We start from the raw sequence: 24,474 nt of genomic DNA on the forward strand, positions 1-24,474 counted from the left end.
CTGAAGAGAAGGAGACGGAAGGAGAGAAGAGTGTCAGTAGAAAAGTAGGAGAAACAGAAAAGTAGGAGAGATAGTAGAGCAGACATTGCAAACCTTTGGCACCTTTGGGAGACAACATGTCATCTATGATTGGCTGCTTTGCCTTGGGGTCATGACAACCAACTATTTGGGAGAAGTTGTGCAGAATTTCATCGATATTGGCAACAATAATGCCCCCGCTGGAGTAGGCCGGGAACTTCTCATTATGATGCTCTGAATAAAAAAAATAAAATAAAATAAAAAAACACTTTAAAGGATGAAATTATTTTCTGAACAGTCAGGTGAGCCACTGTACATGCAGTCATACTGTGCACAGAACATGAAGATTTCTTGTCATTCATAACTAATTGAAGCCACAATCATGAACAACAAAAATTTGATTAACCACCCGACCAATCAAATGATCAAATGTTTATTGGTGGAATTTATCGTCCTATAAATGCACTTCAGGCACACCGCTTCCACGGTTCCAAGTCAGGTGAAATAGGAAAGGCAAAAAGTAAAAGCTTATGCAGTTCAGATGTTGGGTTTAGTTTGCAATCAGGTAACCAGTCGCCAGTATTAATCAGGTGCCCGGAGAGTCACTGCTGCTCACACATACGTACCTGTGAGGAAGATCGTGTGTCGGTACTGCGTGTATCGTCCCTGAAGTTCGATCAGACAGTCCAGGTCAGGCGACTGATGGTTCATCATGTCGCAGTGATGATAAGGGAGGAATTCCACGATCTGCCGCTTCTGATAAGCTGACAGCAAATCCAGCAGGCTGGCTGCTTCTCTCCTGAATCTGATGATCAAACACATAAAAATCATCCAAGTTCAACCTGCAGGAGGATGTAGATGCTTCTTCAAACATCTTATTCTTTAATTGAAGGGAGTGGGAAGTGCAGTACAGAATTTAAAAAAAAAAAAAAAAAAAAAAAATCCCCTCTCTCCCCGCTGCTGGCAGTCTTTATCCTTCAAGCTCAGGTGCTCTACCAGAGGCCTGGGAGTTTGAGGGTCCTGCGCAGCATCTTAGCTGTTCCTAGGACTGCACTCTTCTGGACAGAGACCTCGGATGTTGTTGTTCTTAGTCAACAAACCCCAGCGGGTGAAACTGGGTGCTCAAATCTCCTCCCATCGCACTCTCAGCACCAGCTCTCCCCAGGGCTGTGTACTAAGCCCACTACTCTACTCCCTCTATACATCTGACTGCAGTCCCGCCCAACCAGAGAACATCATTGTCAGATTTGCTGATGACACAACAGTGGTGGGGCTGATCACAGGGGGAAATGAGGCGGCTTACAGGCAGCTGAAACTGGGAGAATGGTGTGCATCAAACAACCTGGCACTTAACATCACCAAGACCAAGGAACTCATCCTGGACTTCAGGTGGAACAGAACTGCCCCTGCCCTCTTGCACATAAATGGAGAATGTGTAGAGCTAGTGGAGTCCTTCAAATTCCTTGGCGTCCACATCGCTGCAGACCTCTCCTGGTCAGCTAACACCATGGCCCAAGTCAAGAAGACCCAGCAGTGGCTACACTTCCTAAGGATGCTCAGGAAGGAGCAACTGAACGCCCCGCTGCTGGTGACCTTCTACAGATCCACCATCGAGAGCCTGCTGACCTATGCAGTGACAGTGTGGCACGCCAGCTCCACAGAGGCAGACAAGAAGAGTCTGCAGAGGGTGGTAAACACAGCACAAAAATCATCGGCTGCCCCCTGCCCTCCTTGTCTGCCATCTATAACTCCCGTTGTCTCAGCAGGGCCAGAAACATCTTGAAGGACACTGCCCTCCCCAGCAACCATCTTTTCAACCTACTGCCCTCTGGCAGGCGCTTCAGATCCATACGGGCCAGAACAAACAGACTCAGGGATAGCTTCTTCCCCAAAGCTATCACCATACTCAATTTAAACTTGCACAAAAAGTAATCTGCACTGAAATATCATCAATTCTCTGCCTGTCTGTCTGTCATCCAGTACTGTACCGTGTATTTATATTTATATTAAGTGTATAGTTAAATTATTGTATAGTTTTTATAATGTGCTAAAGCACATGTGCACTTTTATAGAGCTGTTTTAATCTCGTTATACTATGTATAATGACAATAAAGGCTTTCAATTCAATTTCAATTCAATTCAATTCCTGGGATCTGCTGGAGCCACACGCCTAGCTTGGGGGGTCATTTCACTGAGGGCTCCGATTACCACTGGGACCACTGTTACCTTCAACCTCCTCATGTTCTTGAGCTCTTCTCTGAGCCCTTGGTATTTCTTCACCTTCTTGTGTTCCTTCTTCCTGATGTTGCTGTCATTTGGAATCGCTATGTTTATCACTGTGGCCATTTTCATTCCTTGTCCACCACTACTATGTCCGGTTGGTTAGCTACCACCATTTTGTCCGTCTGTATCTGGAAGTATCTGTATCAGGCCAGCTTATTATTCCAGCAGGGTACCTGATCACGGGCAGGGCGTAGGTGTTGATAGCCCAGATCTTGTTCTTACCATTCAGCGGACTATCTGCAATGCTTCCTTTTGATAGGAAAATCCCCTCAGTTCTGACTACCATCCCTCTCTTTGTTACCATTCAACTACACTTCTCCAGTCAGAATGTAGTCCAGTTTGGAAAACTGAATACTGTATCCTTTTATCCACAAGGTCACCAATGACCTGTTTACAGTTAAGGTTAGTTTCACATGTATTCTTTTAATTCCTTTAAAGTTTTTAAAGTAAAAGTTTACATATCCTGCTAGAATTATATAGCAGTTAATCTGTAAGGCCTAAACTAATGTAAAAGAAACTTGTTTGAAATGTGACACCTATAGTTTCTAAAATGGCTAAAGGCTGTTCATTACACAGTGAGAAGCAGATTTACTACCTGGCTTGTTCTTTTAATTTTTTGTGCGTTTTGCAGTGAATCTTCCACCTCCAAACACTCTCTAGAGAACTGTGCTGTTCCAGGAACATCAGCAGTGCCGCCAGTTGTTCTGCAGAAAAGCATTTCATTAATTAACACTACAGTTATATAAGTAATGCATTTGTTTTGATTGACAGAAAAGACAAAATCTGTTTTTATCTTTGTGAAAAAGAAAATTTTCTCCATGTGTAGATGTGAACTGCAAGGCTTTTTTCACTACATTTACATGGCTGCTTTCTGATTCTCTGACCTACCGTGAGTGATGCAGTCTGGACTGAGGACCAGCTCGTCTGATACGATGCAGCCTCCGGCTACAAAGAGCTCATTGTAGCTGTTGTTCCTGATGTCATCTAGCGTATCGATTCCCACAAACACCACAGCAGAGTGTTGCTTCAGAGACACCAGCCCTGGGATCTGACAGCAACACAAACACATAAACACAGCTGCTGTATGTGTGTTTTCAGTGTGGGCTTCTCATGACTCAATATCTACATCAAAACATCTGCCAAGCATGAAAAACCCAATTCCTCACAGCAGCGGCACATAAAAAGTGCAGTTGCTGACAGCTAAGTACTGCAGGAACCTTTGCAGCATACTGCACATACATATTAAATCAAAAATATGTGGAAAACCTGTTATTGGCATTAGTACTAATGTTTATCCTACAGTTAGCACCTGCCACAGAGAAGGCAGAAATCACAACAGACATTATTTGTTTGCAGTGTTACATTTAAAAGTGCACACAGGTGTTGTGTTCGCTGTGTGTAAGAGCATTTAAGCTCTAAATGCACTGGTCTTTCCTGTCCAGGCCACCTTTTAAGTCAGCATTTGATTGATGCACAATGCCACCGTGATCACATGAGCCGCTGCATTGATTGTACTGCTTCTACTTTGCAGTATAAAAACATGCTTGGTAGCTAGCTAGCTACACACACACACATATATATATTCCCAAATTTATTCCAACAGGTTTGGACTCGGCACCTTTGCACCATAAATCTAGTATACATATCGTTATTGTGTCATGTTGATGTCACGTTGTCAGTATTGTGCAAACAGCAAAGAAATAATCGGAGCCCTACTCCTTCTATGTGTACACATACCTACTCAATAAAAACTGATTCTGGTTCTGTGTGATCAAAGACAGCAGTTAGCAGGGGTGCTTGTATAGGTCTGTTAACTCCTGGTTAAATAAAGGTTAATAATGAAGAGCTACACAAATGGACACAAATTTGGGACCAGCTTAAGGTGTGCCACCGCTCACCTGCTACTTTGTTTGTATTGGCAACATTCATGAAGTCATACTGGTTCTAAATATGGGATTATAGTTTGGATCCAAAGATCACATTGGAACTCTGACCTCAGGTTTACATTTCACATATGCCTTTGTTTTAAGCTGACCCCAGAATGCATTACATCTTTAAAGAAAGAGAAAGAGCTGCTGAGGTAATTTGAAATATACAGTAGTATAATATTATATAATAAGCTTAAGTTACTCATGTCCAATTATTTACAAATCAATACCATTTTTTAAAATGTTTGTGTAGTGTCATGTTAGCCTTACTGCACTACAAACTTCTTAAAGTAAAAAGAACAAAGATGACAAAATGAGTACATAAAATACAATCCCATTCCCTTAAAGGCAAATATTCTGCGTAGTCAAGGGAGCTCCCATGAGGAGGTAGGACACATGAGACTTCTTACTGGGGGTTAATGCACAGGACTACTAGACCCTTTATTTGCATTGTACTAGAAAGCTGCAGGTTCACCCACATGCAGCAATCCTTGGTGTCTAAAAAAATGAGGCCTGGAGAGCTTGAGTGAAAACAGCTGACATCTATAGTACAGGCAGCTCCAGTGTACCAGCCAGGGGACATTTAACCACAACCGGAGATGTCATCATCAGACAAAACGTGTGGATTAAAGCAGAGTCCGTCAAGACTTTACAGCTGTTAACTACCTTGTGTATGTGTCCAGCTATGTCCTTGTTCTTAATGATGACCAGGAGCCTGTTGTCAGGGTCTTCTTGGCTCAGAAAGGTGATTGGATTCTGCTCCACGTTACCCTGCTTCAGCAGGAGTTCCTACAACATAACGTCAAACACAAATAAAATAACTCTGCGTCAGTAAAGATGAACTTCTATGGCTTATTCTTCAATTTAACCTGAGATTATACACATTTATACCAACAAAAAATTCCTCAACTCTGCGTACACAGCAGCAGCTTTGTGTTTAGCTCCTTTCGCATTAATAACTGGCATTACCTCTTTCATATTTGACATGTTAAACAGTCTCTATTTGCGATTTTCTTGAGATCATCTTGTCAAAGTAGTCAAGCTGTTTATTTATAAATAAGTAAAGGAAACCCAAATTTAAAAAACAGTTAAAAAAACAATTTCTGGAGACTTTCCTTTGGCTCTACGTGTAGTGTGAACTGAGCTGCCCATGAGGTTACCTTTATATCTTTGGTGACCTCGTCTCCTGGTTCAGTGCAGTGGATGTAGAACTGCAGGGAGTTTTTCTTGACTTCTTTGATGATCTCCACCAGGCTGTTGAACACATCTGGCTGCAACTGGCTGATCAGGGAGCTCAGGTCTGTGGCAGGGGGTGCAGTCCCCACACTGGGCTTGGGGACAGGTACAGAGCTCTGGCTGGATGCCGGTTTAGAGGGATGGGAAGCTTCTCCCAAAGAGTCAGAAGTACCTCCTAGCCCCGGCAGAGTCACAACGATGTTTTTAGCTGGAAGAACACCCCCACTGTCAGCAGCAGCAGTACATAGCACAGTCCTCGTGGTGCTGTTTTCTTGTGTTTGGCTGACATCTTGAGTGATTGTCCTGCTGATTTCTACAGTTTCATTCTGCTGTGGTGTCCATTGAGAATGTGGTGATGTGCTAGGTGGAGGGCAGAGGACAGAAGTGTTTGCAGGCTCATAGATCAAACCAGATGAGGGGGTAGGAATTGATAAAGAAACATGAGAACTTGTGGGATTCCTGTAGTTTGTGCTGTCTGGCAGCCATGCCTCATTTCCTCTGGAGAGTGCTAGGCTTTGACTGACTTTAGTGCCAGAGTCAGCAGCTGTCCGCTCATCACAGGAAGCAGACCCCTCGTCATCTCTGCCTATAGTATTAGCTGCTCGAACGCTGGCCACAAAAGCACTGACTCTATTCGCTAAAGTGGCGTCAGGGTTAGTCCCACTGGGTTCGGGCTTGCGCTCTCGCCAGCCATCATCAAACTCTGTTATCATGCTGTCAATGCCGTCCTTTAGTGAGTCCACGTAGTCCTGCACGGAAGGGCAGGGGTTGTAGAAGGACACATACTGTGAAAACTGAGACACGGAGGCGTAGGACATTGTGTGTTGAGGTGTAGGTGTTTCTGTGATTAAAGTCGAGTGAGGGTACTGAGGTAAGTTATAGTGGGTGCTCTCCTCCTGCAGGAGCAGCTGAATCTCAGAGGAGAAGTCACCAAGATGTCTGTCCACAATGCTGTTAATATCTGTGCAAGCAGAGGCTGAGGAGGCAGAACCACCTACCAGCTCCTTCACGTTTCCCTTTTTACAATCCATCTCTTGGATCTCCCAATCTTGTTCATGATCATCAGTCGCTTTTATTTCTCGTTTCTGCACCTTTTCACCTGCCTGACATTCTTTTTCCTTCACCAAAGCTTCTACCGCTTCTTCTTTCACTTTAACCATTCCTCTCTCTGTTGCTTCCTTCACTCGCTCAGTGGATGGTGATGAGATCCTTCTCTCTGAAGATGGAGGAATAGATGGACGAATGGATGCAGAAACGCATGGCTCTTCAGTCTTCTTTTCTTTACCCTGAGGTTTCTCCTCTTTGTCACTGGATGCTGCTGCAGGAGAAGACAGTGTTAGACTGGAGACAAATTATATTAACTGTACACGAAGGTCAGCCCATTTAAAAACAAGCATATATTACAAGAGGGAAGGATTACAGGAGTAGAACCAATGAGGATCATGTGACTGCACTGGCACTATACATCAGACGTAAAATATAATAACTTTTTTTTTTTTTTTTTTTAAAGTCTCACCTTACACTTACAAACTGTCATCTTCATACTATGAAAATTTTCTGAGTTACAAGTCGTTAAAATCAATACAGGAACACCAAATATCAATATTTGAATTAATAAGTTAAAATAAATAAATACATGGAAATACTCAGGGAATAGGTCTCTACTAACAAGGCTCATCTCCTGCCACATATGTAAAACGCAGCTAGCTATAAGTTCAGGGGCAGGGGAACATGGCAGCTTCCACAAACTGGCGCCTGCTCCTATGCATTTCTGATATATTAAATATAAGTTTAGAGTTAAGAATGCATCAGTTTGATGGAAGATGTAATTACACACTATTCTATATACATTATCCTTGTTTCTGTCTCAATACCTACATTTTGAGAGCAGGCTCATCAGTAGCATATAATAGTCATATTTTAGATGAATGGTATGGATTGCAGAGGGTGAGAGGGACTTTGTCTTTAGATTTTGCAGTAGGTAGCTGAAGCCTCTAACACACCTGAAATGCTCAGGTTCCTGTTCAGATCTGGAATTTTGAATGTCAAAAGTGCTCAGAAACACTGGTAAAAATAAAATGGTGCTTCATACTGCAAAAATCGTAAATTAAAGCTATTAAAATAAATAAATACATACATAAATCAGCCACAATGATTTACACAACCGATAACCCAGAGTTTAAATGTGCAACATAAAATGGAAAAATAAACTTGTATTAATTTTTAAATTTGGAGTTGGCAACCAAAACTGCAGGTGGCATAAAAGTCCAGAATTCACTGATACATTAAGCAAGACGCTCTCAGGTTGCCTGATGTTACCTGCAAGCTCCCTGGAGGCCATGGAGGTTAACAACTCCTCGTTAGCACTTTTGTGGTTCTTATTATGTAGGCTGAGCTCATTAGGCTGGGAGGATGTGTGGGGTGGAGGGCTGGCCTCCGGGGAAGGAGAAGGTGGGGAACTGGGCTGAGGAGATGGGCACTGTGAGGGAGATGGGGGAGGGCTGGGCTCTGGAGATGGGCACTGAGACGGGGAAGGTAGGGGACTGGGATCTGGAGAAGGACATTGCGAAGGTGAAGGAGGAAGACTGGGGTCAGGTGAGGGGCACTGGGAGGGGGATGGAGGCAGGCTGGCCTCAGGGGATGGGCACAGGGAGGGGGAGGGAGGAGAACTGGGCTCAGGAGACAAGGTGGGGCTCTGCCTGGGAGGGTTGGTTGTTGTGGTGATGCTTGTAGCGGTGGTGAGGTGCAGGAAACGAGGATCGTGAGGGATGTTCCTGTCTCCCAGGGTGTACCTCTCTGAACTCAGACCTGCAGACGGAAAACACCAACATTTAGTTTTCAGTCTGATTAGTTCTCCAACTCTGTGATCTGTGATCTAAACTACAGGCTGCTGTATTCATCCTAACTGTACCTGGACACGGTTTTAGCACAAAAACCTTTATTCCTATGATGAATGTTAGTAAACAATGTGGCCCCTTATCTTTTTATTGTTCGTACATTTTTTAGTTTTTTGAGTTTAGTTCTATTCTGACTTTAATTTACTCTTCATATTAAAATCTACAGTATTTAAATGTGTGGTATGACTGCTGATTTTTTTTTTTATTATTGAAAAATGCACACGGTCTGTTTTAGAGTACAGATGTCTGACTGAGCAGACAGACACACCTGTTATGGGGATGAGGACCCACGGGATCTCATATTCCTCCTCGTCATCTTCATCAAACTCCATTTTTCTCTCCAGCTCTCTTCTTCCTCCTCGAGCTGCTGCTCCATGGTGATTCATCTCCCCGCTGTGCGAGCTGGGACTGAATCCCTCCAAACTACTGACGCTACCTGCTGTCTGCTCCTACAAACACAAGAAAACACACTTTGTAATCTCACCTGCTCGATTTCAAATGGTTATGTTTTATGACACTTTTTGGAAGAAGCTGATCCAGTGTGGGAGCTTTATTTAGAAGTAATGCAAATGATTTCTGCTGCAAAATTTGGTGTAAACAAGATGAAAGGATCACTGGTGTAACTGCATGGAGGATATTTCTTGGCACACTTTATGACTCTTAGGAGCGACTGAGCATTGTTTAAACGTTGGTAACCGCCTACCTGAGCATTGCTGCTGACCATGTCCATCCCTGTATCACCTCAGACAACCAATCTGCTGATGGCTGCCTGTGTCATAGAGCTCAAATCATCTAAAACTCCTTTCCTGAACATGACAACTCTATTCAAATGGCCTCCACAGTCACCAGATGTCAATTCAATGGACCATCTTTGGAAAGTGTTGAAATAGGAAATTCACTTTGTAAATGTCAATGTGGACAAAATCTCTGAGGAATGTTTCCAGCACCTTGTTGAATCGATTCCATGAAGAATTAAGCAGTTCTGAAGGGAACCCGGTATAAACAAATGAAGTGACCAGTGAGTGTATGAGCAAAGTTTTAAAATGGCTTAACTCTTCATGTCTTATACTCAATATTAGTATTTCACTAGTCTATTTAAACAAAAGTCATATCATTAACATTTACTTTGACAGTCAAAATTAAATATCTAGCTGTTATCTTAGATCCTAGTCCCAGCTTCAGAAAGCAGGCAGGAAGATGACTAATACATTGAAATAATACATAACAACCTACGTGATTGCACTGGTATCAACTTCCTTAACTCTTGTTGGTCTGAAGATGCTAAGAAAACTCTAAAAACCACTGAGATCATGTTGTAAACAACCCTTAAAGGCTCTTGACAGGAAACCACAACAGTATCACAGCTGTGATATGCTTCAGGTTTTAATAGGCTTTTTGTTTAATAGGCTTTTTGTTCTGCAGTCCAGTATTCGCTTTATTCACTATAAATTAAAAAAAAAAAAGTGAAAGAAAGCCCTCGCATGGCATCTCTAAAAATTTGCCAGGAAACAGAAGGTAAAAAAATATGTGTAACACTGGTACCCACACACTAACAAGTACACTTTAATGAGAATTTCTTGCACTTTGCAAAACAATCCAGTAGGCTGAATTGAACCCTTCAGCAGATAGGTTCTGGCTGCCTGACTGCATGTTTAACATCGCTGATCTAGACAGTAATTTTTTGAACAGATACCATAAACATAAAATACCTCCAGCTCATCCTGCTTTCTCAGATCAATGTCACAGTTGGTGGGCAGGCCTAGTTTTGTAGCCAGCCTATCAAATGGATACGACCCCCTCAGCCCATCTTCTTGTGCCTCATAAAGGCTCTGATTAGCCGTTCCTCTGGCAGCCTGGTAGAGGCCTGGAAATGAGCAGAAAAATCAACTGAAATAAGATGTAAGCTGCAAGCTGCTCCATAACAGAAGGAAACAGAGTTAAACGATTCTGGTTAAACAAAGGAGCCAAAAGAAGAGCAGGAAGAATGGAAAGTTTCAGCATGCTGTCCGAGTATCCGCTCACTTGTTAGCAGGCTCAGAAGTTTGGCGGCAAGTTCAGATCCCTCTTCTCTCAAATCAGCATCCCTCAAACCCAATGAGCCAATCACAGACGTGAAGGAGACAGGAGACAAGGACCCTTGATTTCCTTCAACTTAGGAGGCAAATCCAAAGAGAAAACATGTCATCAGTCATTGATTGTGAGCTTGTTAGCAAAATGAGAAAAGCAAACAATCTTTGGTGTTTTTAAAAAAATTTAGAGGGAAATTTGACAAAAAAGAATCATCGAAAGAAAAAGAGCTTCCCTTGATGTTGCATAAATGTACAAACATGACTCACTCATGAGGATTTGCTACCAAACCTAAGTTCATTCATGACTTTAGAGGTTACATTTCAGGACCTGAAAGCTGATTTTCATGAAGCCTGGGATTGGTCATATCAAAAAAGCAGACATGCTTTTCCCTTCTCCTCACCTGGGATCTTGCCCGACCTTATGGGTTCCTGGGATGCTTTCAGGTATTTAATAGCCCTCTCTGCTGCCTGCTGCTCCATCTTCCTCTTCCTCCCTGGAGCCTGGAGCACCCCTCCTTCCTCCCTCTTCACCTCATTTTCTGCATTCCTCTTGCAGGTCAAAACAAGGTCGATCAGCTGCTGCATCTGAACAACAAGCATTACTGGTATGAGTTCATCAACCCCATAGGACAAAAACAATTTCCGTCACTTTACTTCAGTAAACCACCCACTGTGGGTCTCTCGCTCTCATTTCAGACGCAACTGTGAAACTGAAACTGTGACATCAAGTTACGAATAATGTGTAAACTTTCATCTTAACTGCCTTAAATCTGAAACCACCAAGCTGAGTTTCCTCCCTTGAGATTTCCTGTCAGGTCTTTACTACTTTAAGTTGCTGCTTGTTTGTGGGTCTTTTAGCCCTCAGTTTCATAAGTTTCAAAAGTATGCGCTGTTTGTCTAAGTTTAGGTGAATGACTCAAGGAGATTTATTTTGCTTCGCAGGATTATTTTGCACATTTCAATATCCACATTTTTATTTACGGACTCTACTGGAGTAGCTTTACATTGACTCACAAATCTAAATGCATTTGGGGTTTTTTCCCCGTACTGAGTAGGGTTGTCAGAAAAATGTATACTAAAAATAACTATCAGATTAGGTACTCCTTTCTAACAGTATTGATGACAACAATGCCTCCCCTGTATCCTTAGTATATATCAATAAAGATTTGGTTTGACTACCATTAGAATAGTTTCTGGGTTTTTCCAAGGGTAGCAGCGTAGGCAGAGACCACCCTCACCAACTTCTGATGCAAACACAGTCAGTTGGTTCCATAAGAAGGCTGAAATATAACAGAAACCACTCCGCTCAGAAAAGAGCTTCAAGGGTTACTCCAGGATTTCAAGGGGTAAACAGTTAAAGACTTCATGTAGAATTTTGAAAAGTGTAACATTTGTAAATATTCAAAATGTAATCAACATGCCTATTTGTTTGCTTCAAGAAACTGAACGAAACAAGGAGAAATAAACTAATGAATATATAAAAAAAATATATAAAAATAAATTTTTGCCATAATTTTCCATCAACTTGTTACCCGGCATCCACCACAAAGGGAGGCAGAGAGAGAATGAAGAGGGAAAATGAAAAGGCTGAAACAGGATTTCATTAAAATAAAAGATAATTTATGTTGTTCTTGCTGAAGATGTCCAACATTCATCTAACCCAGAGTACTCCCCAGAGCTTTCTGGCCTGGAAGGGGATATTGAGAGCACCCATAAACTGCTACCAAATGTAGTCTTTTACCCAAAAAACAACTAATGACCTATTTTTAAGTAAATTCAATAACATTTCTATTAAACTCCTTGAATTAAGGCTAAAAGTCTGTAATTCAATAAAATCTTGAATTACAACATAATAATTTCAATACCATTAAAATAAAATCTTGATTCTTTAACTTTCAGATAGACAATATTGGTGCGCAGAGCTGCATCACTGTCCGAATACTTATGGACATGACCAGGACAAGAGGACTTACTAAGACGCGTTATGTTTTTTTGTGTGACTGTTCACCTTTTGTGTGTTGGTCTGCCCGTGCCTAGTATTTCCTGTCGCTTCCTTCTCTGTTGCCTCTCTCTTCCTGGCTCTCGCTCCCTGCTGCGGCTGCTCGATGCCACAGTGCGCCTCTAATAACAGCCTGGCTCGAGCTGCTGATAGAAGGTAGAAGGCGGGGCTGTACAGGTAGGAGCGCAGGTAGCCCTCCAAGTTCACCCGATGGTGTATGGGAGCAGCAAACGACTTTTCCTTGTCATCCATCTGGGAATCGTACTCACCCATCGGGTACTGGCGAACCTTGGGAGCAAACACAGAAACGTTGCAGTCCCCAGGGGAAGTGGATATTTGAAGATGCCAGCTTCAAGAGATTTGGGTCGTACCTTGCCGTCTTTCAGGCCAATGAGGTATTCCCGTGCCTGGCGCTCCACACCAGCAGACAGCTCAGGAGGGGGGTTGGCACGAACTTTGAGCAGGGCGTGATGCATTGCTGGGATAAACTGACTCAGCCGTGACATCACTGCGGCACCAGATGTCTGAGACTCAGAGGCATCATGGGAAGTGAAGGCAGAGCGCGGTGCTACAAGGAAAAAAACAAAACAAGGAAAACATCATTAGGTTGAAAATAATGTTGCTTCAGCTGTTTAACTCCTTCAGCAGAGTCAATGCTCAGTATTAACACTTAGGCTGAGTATCCTGTGAACTGTGGTTACACTAAAAATGCTTGTATTATGACTCCATTTAATTTAGCTAATCAAAAATGAGTTTTCGGGGACACCACTAATACTCCTGTTATTTTCTTTTCTATATTAAACTTTACTTTGTACCAAAAGGCAATTAAATTAAATGAATACCCCTCATTTACGGTGATACTCACCAGTTTTGGACACATCTCTGGTCTCTGGGAAAACAAACAATGCCTGAAGACACCTCTTCCAGTTCTCTCCTCTCTCTGAAAACACATTAGCTCACTCTTACTCATTTCATTATAGTAAATTCATAAATGATTATACAACCAGCAAAAACATAGCGCATGAACATTTCACTGACATCTACCAATATTTTCTCTGTAGAGAAAACTCACAGCAGTGATAAAATTAAGGTTTACTACTTCAAACAAGAATAAATCTACTATGGGTTGGATTGTGCCAAATCTGCCTTTCAGGCACTGAAATGGGCTGAAAAAACCCATAAAAAGGATTTATATTTGGTCAACCTCCCCTTCAAAGTTATTATGCAGTATTTTACTATCATTTAGGAAGAGGTGAGATGGCCTCAAGACACATTTCATTCACACTCTCCATCAGAGACCATCAGAGGATGTTACAGTAAGTTGAATGCTCAGCCTGAGGGATGGATCAAACACATTAATGTGCATGTTTTTGCTTGTGCTTCAAACCCCATGCTGGCAATGACTATAAACATGAAGACTGGGACAGTCTGACATAAAAGCTGATATCTGCCCAAGTTTGAAATTAGCAAAACAATTTACAGAAGCAAACATGAAATGGGTCAATATGGGACTGACAGAGAAGTGATCTGACAGGAAAAATACCACCAGCGCTAGATACTGCCAGGATTTGAATGAGAAGATAACACTGAACCGTGAGAAATGCCAATTTATTTATTTTTATTCTTTATTTTTATCCAAATATTATCCTGCATACAATTTACCAGTGTAACTCACAGTAGCACTCCTTACCTGTGGGCGTGGCCATCTGAACACTGGACAACAGGAACAGAAAGCCTTTATCTACAAGCGGAGTCACTAGAACCTGTTAAGAGAGCAGACAACTTGTACTCAACACTTCCTGTCATTTTTCACATTTTATTTTTGTCTTCCTTGCTACAGTTAATTCAAACTGCTTTTGTCTGTGGGATATATTTACAACTTTTAGTATCTCTGAGACTCCAATAGTGATGCAAAGCATGAAAAAAATTCTCCAAACAACTAAACAAACAACGTCTTAAGATAAAATAACGTTTCCACAAATCCACTTATCATTTTGCGTTATAAAGAAAAGTCAAAAATGAGTTACCGGGACACTTAATTAGAAATCATTGCCCTGATAACAAGATAATATTCAACTGCTGTCTAACATACATTTTACACTGAATAAAAGTTCAAAAATAGAGTAAAAATCACTGTATCAGGACAGAATTTCAGCTGATCATGGCTCAGAACTTCACAATCTATTCATCTGTGATATCAAAGTGAAATAGCTATCCTTGATGTGAGGCCATTTCAAATAAAGGCAAGCTGCTTTTCTCTGTAGGTAAATAAAGACTCTGGCAGATATATAGTTTCCAAATATAGCTTCCATGCACTGTACATGAGAATCTGCTAGTCCTCTGTGATATTAAAGTAAGCGGAACCCACCACTCGCTTTATCTCCAGCTCATGCAGCAGTCTCGTGACGCTGGTTTTAGACCGATTTCTGTCCATCACTTCCAGAAGACTGCAGTAATAGCCGTTCTTCACAACTACCAAAAAGAAAATATAAAATAAGTCCCATCCACTTCCTCGTTTAAGTTCAATGCACGTACATTTTGAAAATATAACTAAGAAAGGATTTTTGGCAATATCTTATCTAATCTTATGTAACATTAAAGTTACTGTAGTTCTGGTGTGTAACGTGGCATCACTAAGAGGGTTAATGTGATCTTACCCTCTTGGCTGCTGTTGTAGAGGTTATAGGAGAACAGGCTGGCAGGGAGGAGCTTGGTCACCTGGTCGAACCTCATCAAATGACCAATTTCCAGCTTCTCTGGTCTGAAGGAGGATCAAGGTGAGACGGACACAGAGCGAATCATTTTAAAATGGTAAGGATGCATCTGTTTAAATGTGCATGCAGTTTTTTTGAAGTAAGTAAAAGTAAAAATAATACTGTGAGAGATTACAGATCATTAAAGGCAGGCTGCTAAGCTATTTTAGTAAGGCTAAGCTAAAGAGTTGAGCACAATGCATCACAGAAAAAAATGTCATAAAGGACACCAACAATGGAATTTAGTCAACTAAGCCAGGTAAACTTTCGAGGTGTTGATGGAATATGTCTGTGTGCTTTTTCATTTTAGCTGAAACCTTTTCTCTAATTTTTTATTTTTCCCCATTCAAAGAAACACCCCCATCCAGTGTTTCCCATGCTTACACTTTACCCAGTCAGACTGCTGAGATTTACTAATTATTTTTCAGTGACTCGCTTTTTATTTTTTTTCCATCTGTCTGAGAGAAAAACCATCATAAGCACTTAAGCAGTGGACAATATCCTCAGTCTTATTTTTAAAATTCAGCAACAACTAAACGGCTATTCCCAGCCCTTCCTTTTTTCTTTTGCCCTACCTCCGGGCTTGTTGGCCAGGTTGCTGATGTGGTGGTTCTCTGTATCATTCAGCTTAGATAGAGAGAATCTATGGAATCGAATATACTCCATCTTGCCCATCTTGGACTGCAGCAGCTCCACGCTAACATTTTATGTTTTACTAGACCGAACTCAACTCTTGCTAGCTGTGGTCCAAGTTGGTGGAGTTCGCATCACAATGGGAAACTCACATGAGAAGTAGCTGATTATATCATTCAAGTCTATCTAAAGCACACTTTAGATTTTGATCCACCTTTTAAACAATAAAGAGAAGTCACAAATATTGGTCAGTAAGTGAGCAAACTAATGACTTTTCTGGTCATCCACACCCCACCTACAGGAACTCCATGACCCACAGTTTGAGAACCACTGCTTTAAACAGCCTAAAGGTCAGCTCAGTACTCACAGTTTGTGGGGTAGGAAGGGAGGAGACAGGGAACAGAGCGAGATCTGAAAGAGCACTCGGTCGCCTTTCACCAGGTCTCCAGTCCACACTGTGAATTGAGCACGCTCTGTGGGAGAAAAATAAAACCTCATCAGCACCAGAGCAAGACTGAAAAAACACAGAGCTTCCTATTGTATTTTATATCCAAGCGGTTTAGGTGACCTTTCACATTCAGGTGTGATTACATCGACAAAAAACAGGGACCAGTGCTCACCTTTACTCCCCTCTGCTGACTGACTGTTCGACCTGCCCACCAAACACAAATCACAAACTTCATGTCAGTTTTGGAACAGAGATGGAGGTTAAAACTCAGAACCATTGTTGATTTCCACATGTCTGAATTCCTTTTTTAATTTTATCAAAGCTTGCTGCTTTACTTCAAAGTGCATGACTTAGTCGGTTACACTTGAATTTTGAAATTACTTCAATGTTATTCAGACTTTCATGGAATAAAATATAGAAAACAAAACAGGAGCACACTCATTAAAAGACTCCAATTCTAAAGTTTATTGCTGAAGCTGCTCTGGCTGCTTTTTCCTGGACACCTGCGAACACTCTCTTTTGGTGTCATCTCGCTAGAATAGCTTGAATTTACATGTGTCACATACCTGATGGGTGCTAGAGGTACACTGGGAAGAGGAGAGTCTTTTCCTTTAAGCTGGAAGGAGACCACAGCGTACGGGCACACCTGGCGAGGTCGCTGTCGCAGCTCGTCGAATGAATACTCGTAGAAGTATTGCTGGAATAATCAAGAAAACTGTGGTGTTTAAAGCAGTCATTACAGACAAAAGACAAAATTCAAAAGAGGGCCAAAATGGGATCACGGATAACCAGAAATGAGCCTCCTTCACCGAACGGAGCACCTCTCTATGCTCCTTCGGGAGGTGCTCAGTATAGCGTGGCTGCTCCTCCATGTCGAAAGGAGCAAGTTGAGGTGGCTCAAGCGTCTTGAACGAGATTTTTGGTGGCACACTTGTATCAGTTTGCAAAGGGTTTAGGTATGCAGAGTGAGTGTGGATGTTTTTTATCCACCCAAAACACATGGATGGATGCATGGATGGGACAACAAGTTATTGACAAAATGAGGTGGCGATCACAACAATCAGAGTCAAATGCTGCAACAGTCATTTGTGCGAGTGCACAGCCTGACATGTTCCATTTGAGACAACACTGACCTGACCAATGAAATGAAATTCATACACACATTAAATATGAGGCCTAACCAAAACCATGGAAAACTTCTTTTTCAAGTCAATCCAAATACAAATATGGAAACTGAAAATTTGAACATAACAAAAAACATTTTAACCAGAAAATCTGTTTTAGTAGATGCGAGTAAACCATCTGAAGCTGAAAGCTATCTTTCATTGGATTGTGTTCAATTTAAAACAAAAACAAAAATACTGACAAACATGTAATTTTATGTCAGCTTTTTCAACAACCGAGTCATTTCCACACAATTCTCTCTGAATATTGTTTTTAAAGTTAAATTCAGACGTGCATTTCCTGCCAAACAAAAACTGAACCCCAACAACACCGCCAGCACCAACTGAAAGACTCATGTTGACTATAAAACATCTCAAAGCACTGAAACTATTTTCAGTGTTGAACAGATAAAATGTGAGTAAGTGCATCAACACTATGTTTGTCCCAGAGTAAGATGTCCACTTCTGTGTATTAGATCATTGTTTCTGTCCAGGGATCTTAGTGTCACAGTTTTTTTTTTTTCTCCGTGTTTGAGTGTATTTACCTGTGTGAGTTCAAACGCGCGGTATGAGTTCAGCGAGGTGACTTTGCTGGCGTTCTTGGAGATATGGCTGTCAAAGCGAGGCGTTGGATCTAGAAGGTTTTTCATGTTTTCATAGATGCTCTTGACTTTTCCCTAAAACGCCAAACAAAAAATTCCACTGCAGATTACAATCATTTCTACTGCCACGTACTGAGTTTAACAACAAAGATTTAAATTAGGGCTGAGTATCGTCACTGATTTCTAGAATTCCAATTCACAAGGTCCCAATTCGATTTGATCCATGATTCGATTTGATTCGGGGAAATTTCGCCTCAGATAGTCTGATCATTTATCAGTACAAATCTATATTTTTATATCTATAAAAAGAAAGCTGACACTTGTGAGACTTTATTAGAGGTGTAAGCATCACAGCAGAAGCCTTTGTGTCAAAGTAACTGAGGATAAAACACAGAAAAACATGAAGGAGATTTTCCTGGCCTGGCTTTTTATAGCAGATAACCTTAAAAATATTCTGCAGCAGAATATTGTCGAAATAGTTTTGTGAGGTTTAACCTGAGATTCTGGCGTTTCGGGCGATTCAGGATTTTAATGAATCGATATCGCTTTATTCAAGCTAAAATCAATTTTAATCAGAAAATTGGTTATCAAAACCCACCCCTAATTTAAATTAGCATCGCCAATGCAGATGAGTCGAAGGTGGGATTAGCTGATATCATCAAACCTCAGAGCTGCATTTCTAGTTGGGCCAGTTTCTGGCTGTGGCCCAAATAATTTACTTTTTATTTCACAGCTGTAGTATTTAAATGTCCACAAAGTCAGCCATCTAACAAATGTCATATCCACAGTCACAACAAGTCAGCAAACAATAAAACACTTTAAACAAAAAAAAAACAAAAAAAACAAAACATAAAATAAGTAATCAAATCGATATTTATAAGAAAGCTTGCCTCACAAACTCTGTTCTTGACTTACATCACTGATTCAATATTGCAGTTTTCTGTTATATCCTACTAAGTGTTGGTCAATGAAAGAGAAACTATGTACTTTAAAAAATAGTAGCTTAAAGTGCTTGAGGATTTTTTTTTTTAACATTTTGAATATTCAAAATGATGACTAATGACGATGACTATCCCTTCTACAAAATCCAGTTTGCATGTCTCATGTCCTGGCTTTTCTCTGCTCTTACTTTGTGCTTTTACAAATGCAGCAAGACATTAATGAAGCATTATTTTAGTATTTTTGCAATTATCCTCAAAGTGCAGGCTTCAGCTCGTGCTAGGGTCTAAACAGAGAACAACATGATGCTGAGTAAAGTGATAGATTTTCCATAAAATATAATTATTTGACCAATACAGATTATTTTACCTGAATCACAAATACTCGATTACAGAAGTAATTGTGAAACATATTTCCATGACTTTTCCAAGACTTAGTGGATTTATTGAATTTTCCAACATTTTTAGACGTTTGTAAAATTCCTTGACCATTCTCAGCTTTTCCACACACATATGAACCCTGTAACTTACCTTCATCACTTTGAAGATGACAATCTCCCCCATGGATCCTGGTGTTAGTGAACTCATCTGTAGCAGGTCTGAGTACCTTGACAGATACACTCCTAAGAACATATGCAGACACACACACGAAGTAATAAAATTAATACTTACAGAATTAAACTGGTATCTTGACTTAAGAGTGCCCCATCTAACAAGTTTTTCGAGATGCGCCCAGTCTCTCGTGCAATTTTGAGTTGAGAGCTACAATTGGGGCTACAAGCCAGCTTTGAATACCCCACCACTATTTGGCAGAGCGAACACCACAGTGAACACCGTAACATCCGCCGAGCACATTGTGTTTCACTCAGTCACTTTATGCGGTTAGCTCGCAGTGGAAGCATCAGTGTTGTTCTTGCATTTATTTTGCAAGAACTTTGTTTTTCCATCCATCCGAAGGCGGCGTTTTTTGGGGGCCTGGAACGGATTAATGGCTTTTCATTTATTTCAATGGAGAAAACTGATTTTACACACGAGTAATTTGAGTTACAAGCTCCGTCACGAAACCAATTAAACTCATAAATCAAGGCACCACTATATATATATATATATTGGAAAGCTGATTCAACAAAATAAATTCAATATCAGCTTGTTGTGACTTCTCCTTTTAGCATGCAATAACTCAATATGTAGATCATTTGTGCACTATTACCTTTACTGGGGTTTCCCAACACTGTGATCCAGCTTTGACCCACAAACAGTCCCTTCTCACAGAGCAGGGGAAGCTAAAACAATAAACAAAACACAAGTTAGATCACAGATAGGGTGAAAGCTCAGTCTTAAGGGACATGGTTTATTGGCGTGACCCCAGTTATTTTACAGAGAAAACACAGTCATTCTGTTTTCTAAGAACAACTACAATCAGTGTCTTTTCCCTGTAAACTCATTTCTTAAGAAGAATCTTCTAAGAAATACATACTTCATTTACGTAAATCAACTATGTAAATTGACTACGTCTCACCAATAGCTCAGTGTCACTCCTACCTTTTGAGTGTCTGTCAACAGGAAACAGTAGCACTCCTCCAGCTCCTTATCAGTCCTCCCCTCTGCCTTCATCTCCTTCCTTTTTTCCACAAACTTAAAAACACACACACACACGCGAATAATGTGATCAATCATAAACACACACACAAAAACTATCAGTACAATGATCACTAAACAAACAATATCATCTCTCTAACCAGCTTTTCCTAATGACAAACCTATCCAATTCAATTCAGTGAATTCATTCCAATACACTCACTCCTGTTCAGCTCATTTCAGTGTAAATAAACAGCAGTTTTTATTGAATGAAATATTGATTTGTTCATTTCCTGAGAACTGCACTGACACTTGCAAATGTCTATTGTACCCCAATCACCATTAGAGATAAACCTAAAATATTTCTATTTAATTTCTTTTATTTATTTAACCAGCAAAATTTTAAAAAAAAGAAAAAAAGATGAACAATCTGTTTTGCGTGATCGTGCTAGACAAATACAGAGAGCAGAATACACAAAATAAGAACTGATTCTGTTTTAACTTTTTTATATTTGCTTGTCGAGGTTAAATCTCCTTTAACATCTCCTTTTACTTCATTTAATATTGAAATATATGATTTCAGAGTTCAGGATTAAAATGACATTTTTTTCTTCCTAAAATCGAGTCAGTTATACTGTGACAATGTCTGTTCATTCACCGCCCTAACTGACAGATGTGTTAACAGGATCTACAGCTAAGTAATACTGGCATAATTTTTGTGGCACTACACTAAAAAAAACACATTTGCATGGCTTACTAAATCTGGCCCCAGTTTATGGGCTCAAAATGTGGTCATAAATATTTTGTACTTGTAAATCAGTTTTGTATGTGTAAAAAGAATTTGTGCGTGCGTAAAAAAGATTTGTATGTGTAAAAAAGATTTGTGTGTGTGTAAAAAGATTTGTATGTGTAAAAAGAATTTGTGCGTGCGTAAAAAGATTTGTATGTGTAAAAAGATTTGTGTGTGGACTTAGCCAAAAAACCCTGCAAGTTACAAGTACGAATTTTGACCCTATTTTTCTTCCTGTCATCTGATTGGTCAATGTCATCATGTCAATCACAAATGTAACAATCCAATCAGAGAACAGATGGGTTTGGCTGTCGGAGGGGCACTTTTTGAACTGCAGGTCCTTGAAGGGTGATACAGTTTGAAGCTGGAGGATCTCTATAAAAATATCCGATAGCAGCTAGGTCCCCTTACTTTCAGCAGCTGTTGAAAGGATAAAGTTGTGGTATGTCAATGGTTAGAAATACCATTATTACTTTAGGATTAGTTTAACACAAAGTCAGGGCTGACCGGGACCATTGCTGTGAGTCACAGTGCGCAGCATAAAGGTCCTTTCACATCGGACGCAGGATGTGCTGCTAATGCTAACTGCTAACTAAAAGCAAAGGATCCAGAATTTGTTGCGCTGGCTGCTGAGCTCTGTGGGTTTTGCAGCAGCTCTACCTGTACTAGATGCACCTGCTCCTTGTCGTTTCTATCTCTGACTTTATGTCCTCTACAACAGTTTCTGGGTTTTTGCTAGTTCTTCAAATGTTCAATAAAACATGTATGCTAATTCATAACGAAGAAAGCTTTGTAATGAAGACTGTCATTTCCAAAACACTGCCCCCCGGTCCGCAGCGCTGTTGAAAAGGCTGTGGAAGTCCCTGTATAAAGCACGTAGACCTGTGACACAAAAATCACCAAACTCGGACGACCACAGACTGTTTTCCTTCGTGGTGATAAAGGAAAACGCTGGGTTGGCATGTAAAGGGCATTTATTCCTTCAAGGACCTGCAGTTCAAAAAGTGCCCTCCGACAGCCAAACCCATCTGTTCTCTGATTGGATTGTTACATTTGTGATTGACATGACATTGACCAATCAGATGACAGGAAGAAAAATAGGGTCAAAATTCGTACTTGTAACTTGCAGGGGGGTTTTTGGCTAAGTCCACACACAAATCTTTTTTACACATACAAATCTTTTTTACACACGCACAAATTCTTTTTACACATACAAATCTTTTTTACACACACACAAATCTTTTTTACACATACAAATCTTTTTTACGCACGCACAAATTCTTTTTACACATACAAATCCTGATTTACAAGTACAAAATATTTATGACCACATTTTGAGCCCATACCAGTTCTCTTCCTGTGTGGACGCCCCAAAAGAAGTTAAGTCACCAACTACCAGCCAAGGCTTGCTTATGACTCCTTTTTACTCTCTCATGGAAAGGAAGTTAGATACCCAAGCAAGGTGTTAAAAAAAAGCAGAAGACAGCAGAGTGGTTTTGTGATACTTTGATCTAGAAAATAAACAGTTACATATAGGTCATGTCAGAGTACACCAGCTGTTTCAACATAAGGCGCTGAAACCAAAATCAGCACACCAAATCATCCAATCCAACCCATGGCACAGCTTTTGAAAATGTTAAAACTTGTGTTTGTTGTATAATGTTCTTACTGACAAAGACATCATCTACAGCCTGTAAGTAAATGATGAACCATTAAGGGGCATAAAATGAGCTGCCTTCTACTGTCAGCATTCCTTAAAATAACACTATTTATCACTATTATCACTATTTACTTTAAAATTTCATTTTTTAAGACGTGGTTTCCATTAAAAAAGACATTTTCTTTGACCTGTTTTTTAGTTTATACTCCAGGTAGTGAGCTGCAAGTACTTTAAAATATTTTTCTTAAAATATAAGCACAAAGAACTGTGCCATCTGGATTTTTTTTAATACTACAGCTGCATCACAACGCAGTTTTTCTGCATGATAAAAGTAAGATTTACATTGCAGTTATTTGTCTTAAGATATATCAAGGATTAAATGTGTAGTTAAACTTCTTTATATGGAAAGAAAGGAGAGACAATATTTTTGTTTGTTTTTAGTATTATCATCTGTGTTGCCCACAATCTAAGTAAACTGTTACAAAACCACTTGACCAGACCATCCCAGCAAAGACGTGTGGTCACAACCTGCAAGTAAAGTAGGCCCTGCACGTAACCCACGGTGATCTTGATTTTTTCCCCCCTCCCATTTAGTCATTTAATAAATTCACGACTCTGACTTGTTTATCTCTCACCTCTTTCTCCAGCAGCTCACTGTAGACAAGCCGAGGTATGGAGTACGTAAAGCAGCCAGCAGAGTTAGTGTCAATGTAGCTGGAGGTCAGGATAGTCATCATGTCTTCATACTCCCTGGACTCAGTGGAGACATACTGGAACAGAGCTACAAGAAAAACAGGAGAGATTAGAGCCAATAAAAAACACTTTTCACAAATAATCCCTCAGAATGATGAATCCATTTTACCTTTATACTTTACATATATACCTTTACACGGTCTTCATTATTTTGTAACAAAAAACAGGTGTGTTTGGCTGTTTGCAGTGTTCTCTGTTCAATACAATTTTATTTATATAGCACATTTAAAAAACCACAGGTATGCCAAAGTGCTTCACAGAATGAGTTAAGAGCAATAATAAATACAAATATAAAGCACAAAATACAAAAAAATATACTGACAGGCGGGTGACATAACTAACCAATAATACACCAGGCATAGTAGGCACAACCCGAAAGGCTGAAGGTTAAAACATTATAAACATTAACAAAGTGAAAAAGATAAGTTCCAGTACACTAAAAATGTGGGCTCTAGGAGGTGGGGAAAGCAAGGCTAAACAAATAAGTTTTTAATTGAGATTTAAAAGATTGAATTGAATCAGACGCCCGAATAGCTAGGGGGAGGTTATTCCAGAGGTAGGGTGCGACAGCGGCGAATGTGCGGTCACCTCTGGTCTTGAGCCGAGATCTAGGTCGCACCAGGAGCATTTGACCTGCTGATCTAAGCGCTCTCCCAGGGATATAAAAGCTGAGGAGATCCGTAAGATAGCTGGGCGCAGTGTTATTTATGATTTTAAAAGTGAGCA

At 40.4% G+C, this 24,474-nt stretch overlaps 1 protein-coding gene across 4 annotated transcripts in view; it reads right to left on the reverse strand.

The window, feature by feature from the left end:
• Window positions 1–24,474, reverse strand: part of tasora (transcription activation suppressor a) — a 35,096-nt gene that overhangs the window by 3,193 nt on the left and 7,429 nt on the right. For 2 of the 4 annotated variants that reach the window (XM_031733528.2, XM_039612045.1), the window contains exons 2-26: window positions 23,631–23,776; window positions 20,510–20,602; window positions 20,178–20,250; window positions 19,499–19,590; window positions 17,973–18,104; window positions 16,831–16,961; window positions 16,437–16,468; window positions 16,184–16,289; window positions 15,088–15,191; window positions 14,799–14,902; window positions 14,121–14,193; window positions 13,296–13,370; window positions 12,802–12,998; window positions 12,440–12,718; window positions 10,833–11,016; window positions 10,385–10,513; window positions 10,072–10,226; window positions 8,631–8,811; window positions 7,785–8,273; window positions 5,390–6,783; window positions 4,896–5,018; window positions 3,190–3,349; window positions 2,897–3,005; window positions 645–823; window positions 94–252 (exon numbers count right to left, since the gene is read on the reverse strand). In XM_031733528.2, coding sequence (XP_031589388.1) covers window positions 94–252; window positions 645–823; window positions 2,897–3,005; window positions 3,190–3,349; window positions 4,896–5,018; window positions 5,390–6,783; window positions 7,785–8,273; window positions 8,631–8,811; window positions 10,072–10,226; window positions 10,385–10,513; window positions 10,833–11,016; window positions 12,440–12,718; window positions 12,802–12,998; window positions 13,296–13,370; window positions 14,121–14,193; window positions 14,799–14,902; window positions 15,088–15,191; window positions 16,184–16,289; window positions 16,437–16,468; window positions 16,831–16,961; window positions 17,973–18,104; window positions 19,499–19,590; window positions 20,178–20,250; window positions 20,510–20,602; window positions 23,631–23,776 — 4,899 coding nt within the window. The remainder of the gene's footprint in view (window positions 1–93; window positions 253–644; window positions 824–2,896; window positions 3,006–3,189; window positions 3,350–4,895; window positions 5,019–5,389; window positions 6,784–7,784; window positions 8,274–8,630; window positions 8,812–10,071; window positions 10,227–10,384; window positions 10,514–10,832; window positions 11,017–12,439; window positions 12,719–12,801; window positions 12,999–13,295; window positions 13,371–14,120; window positions 14,194–14,798; window positions 14,903–15,087; window positions 15,192–16,183; window positions 16,290–16,436; window positions 16,469–16,830; window positions 16,962–17,972; window positions 18,105–19,498; window positions 19,591–20,177; window positions 20,251–20,509; window positions 20,603–23,630; window positions 23,777–24,474) is intronic. The other 2 variants (XM_031733530.2, XM_031733529.2) reach the window with 2 other exon arrangements.

Source organism: Oreochromis aureus, linkage group 5 (assembly GCF_013358895.1).
Source record: "Oreochromis aureus strain Israel breed Guangdong linkage group 5, ZZ_aureus, whole genome shotgun sequence".
Lineage (NCBI taxonomy): Eukaryota > Metazoa > Chordata > Actinopteri > Cichliformes > Cichlidae > Oreochromis > Oreochromis aureus.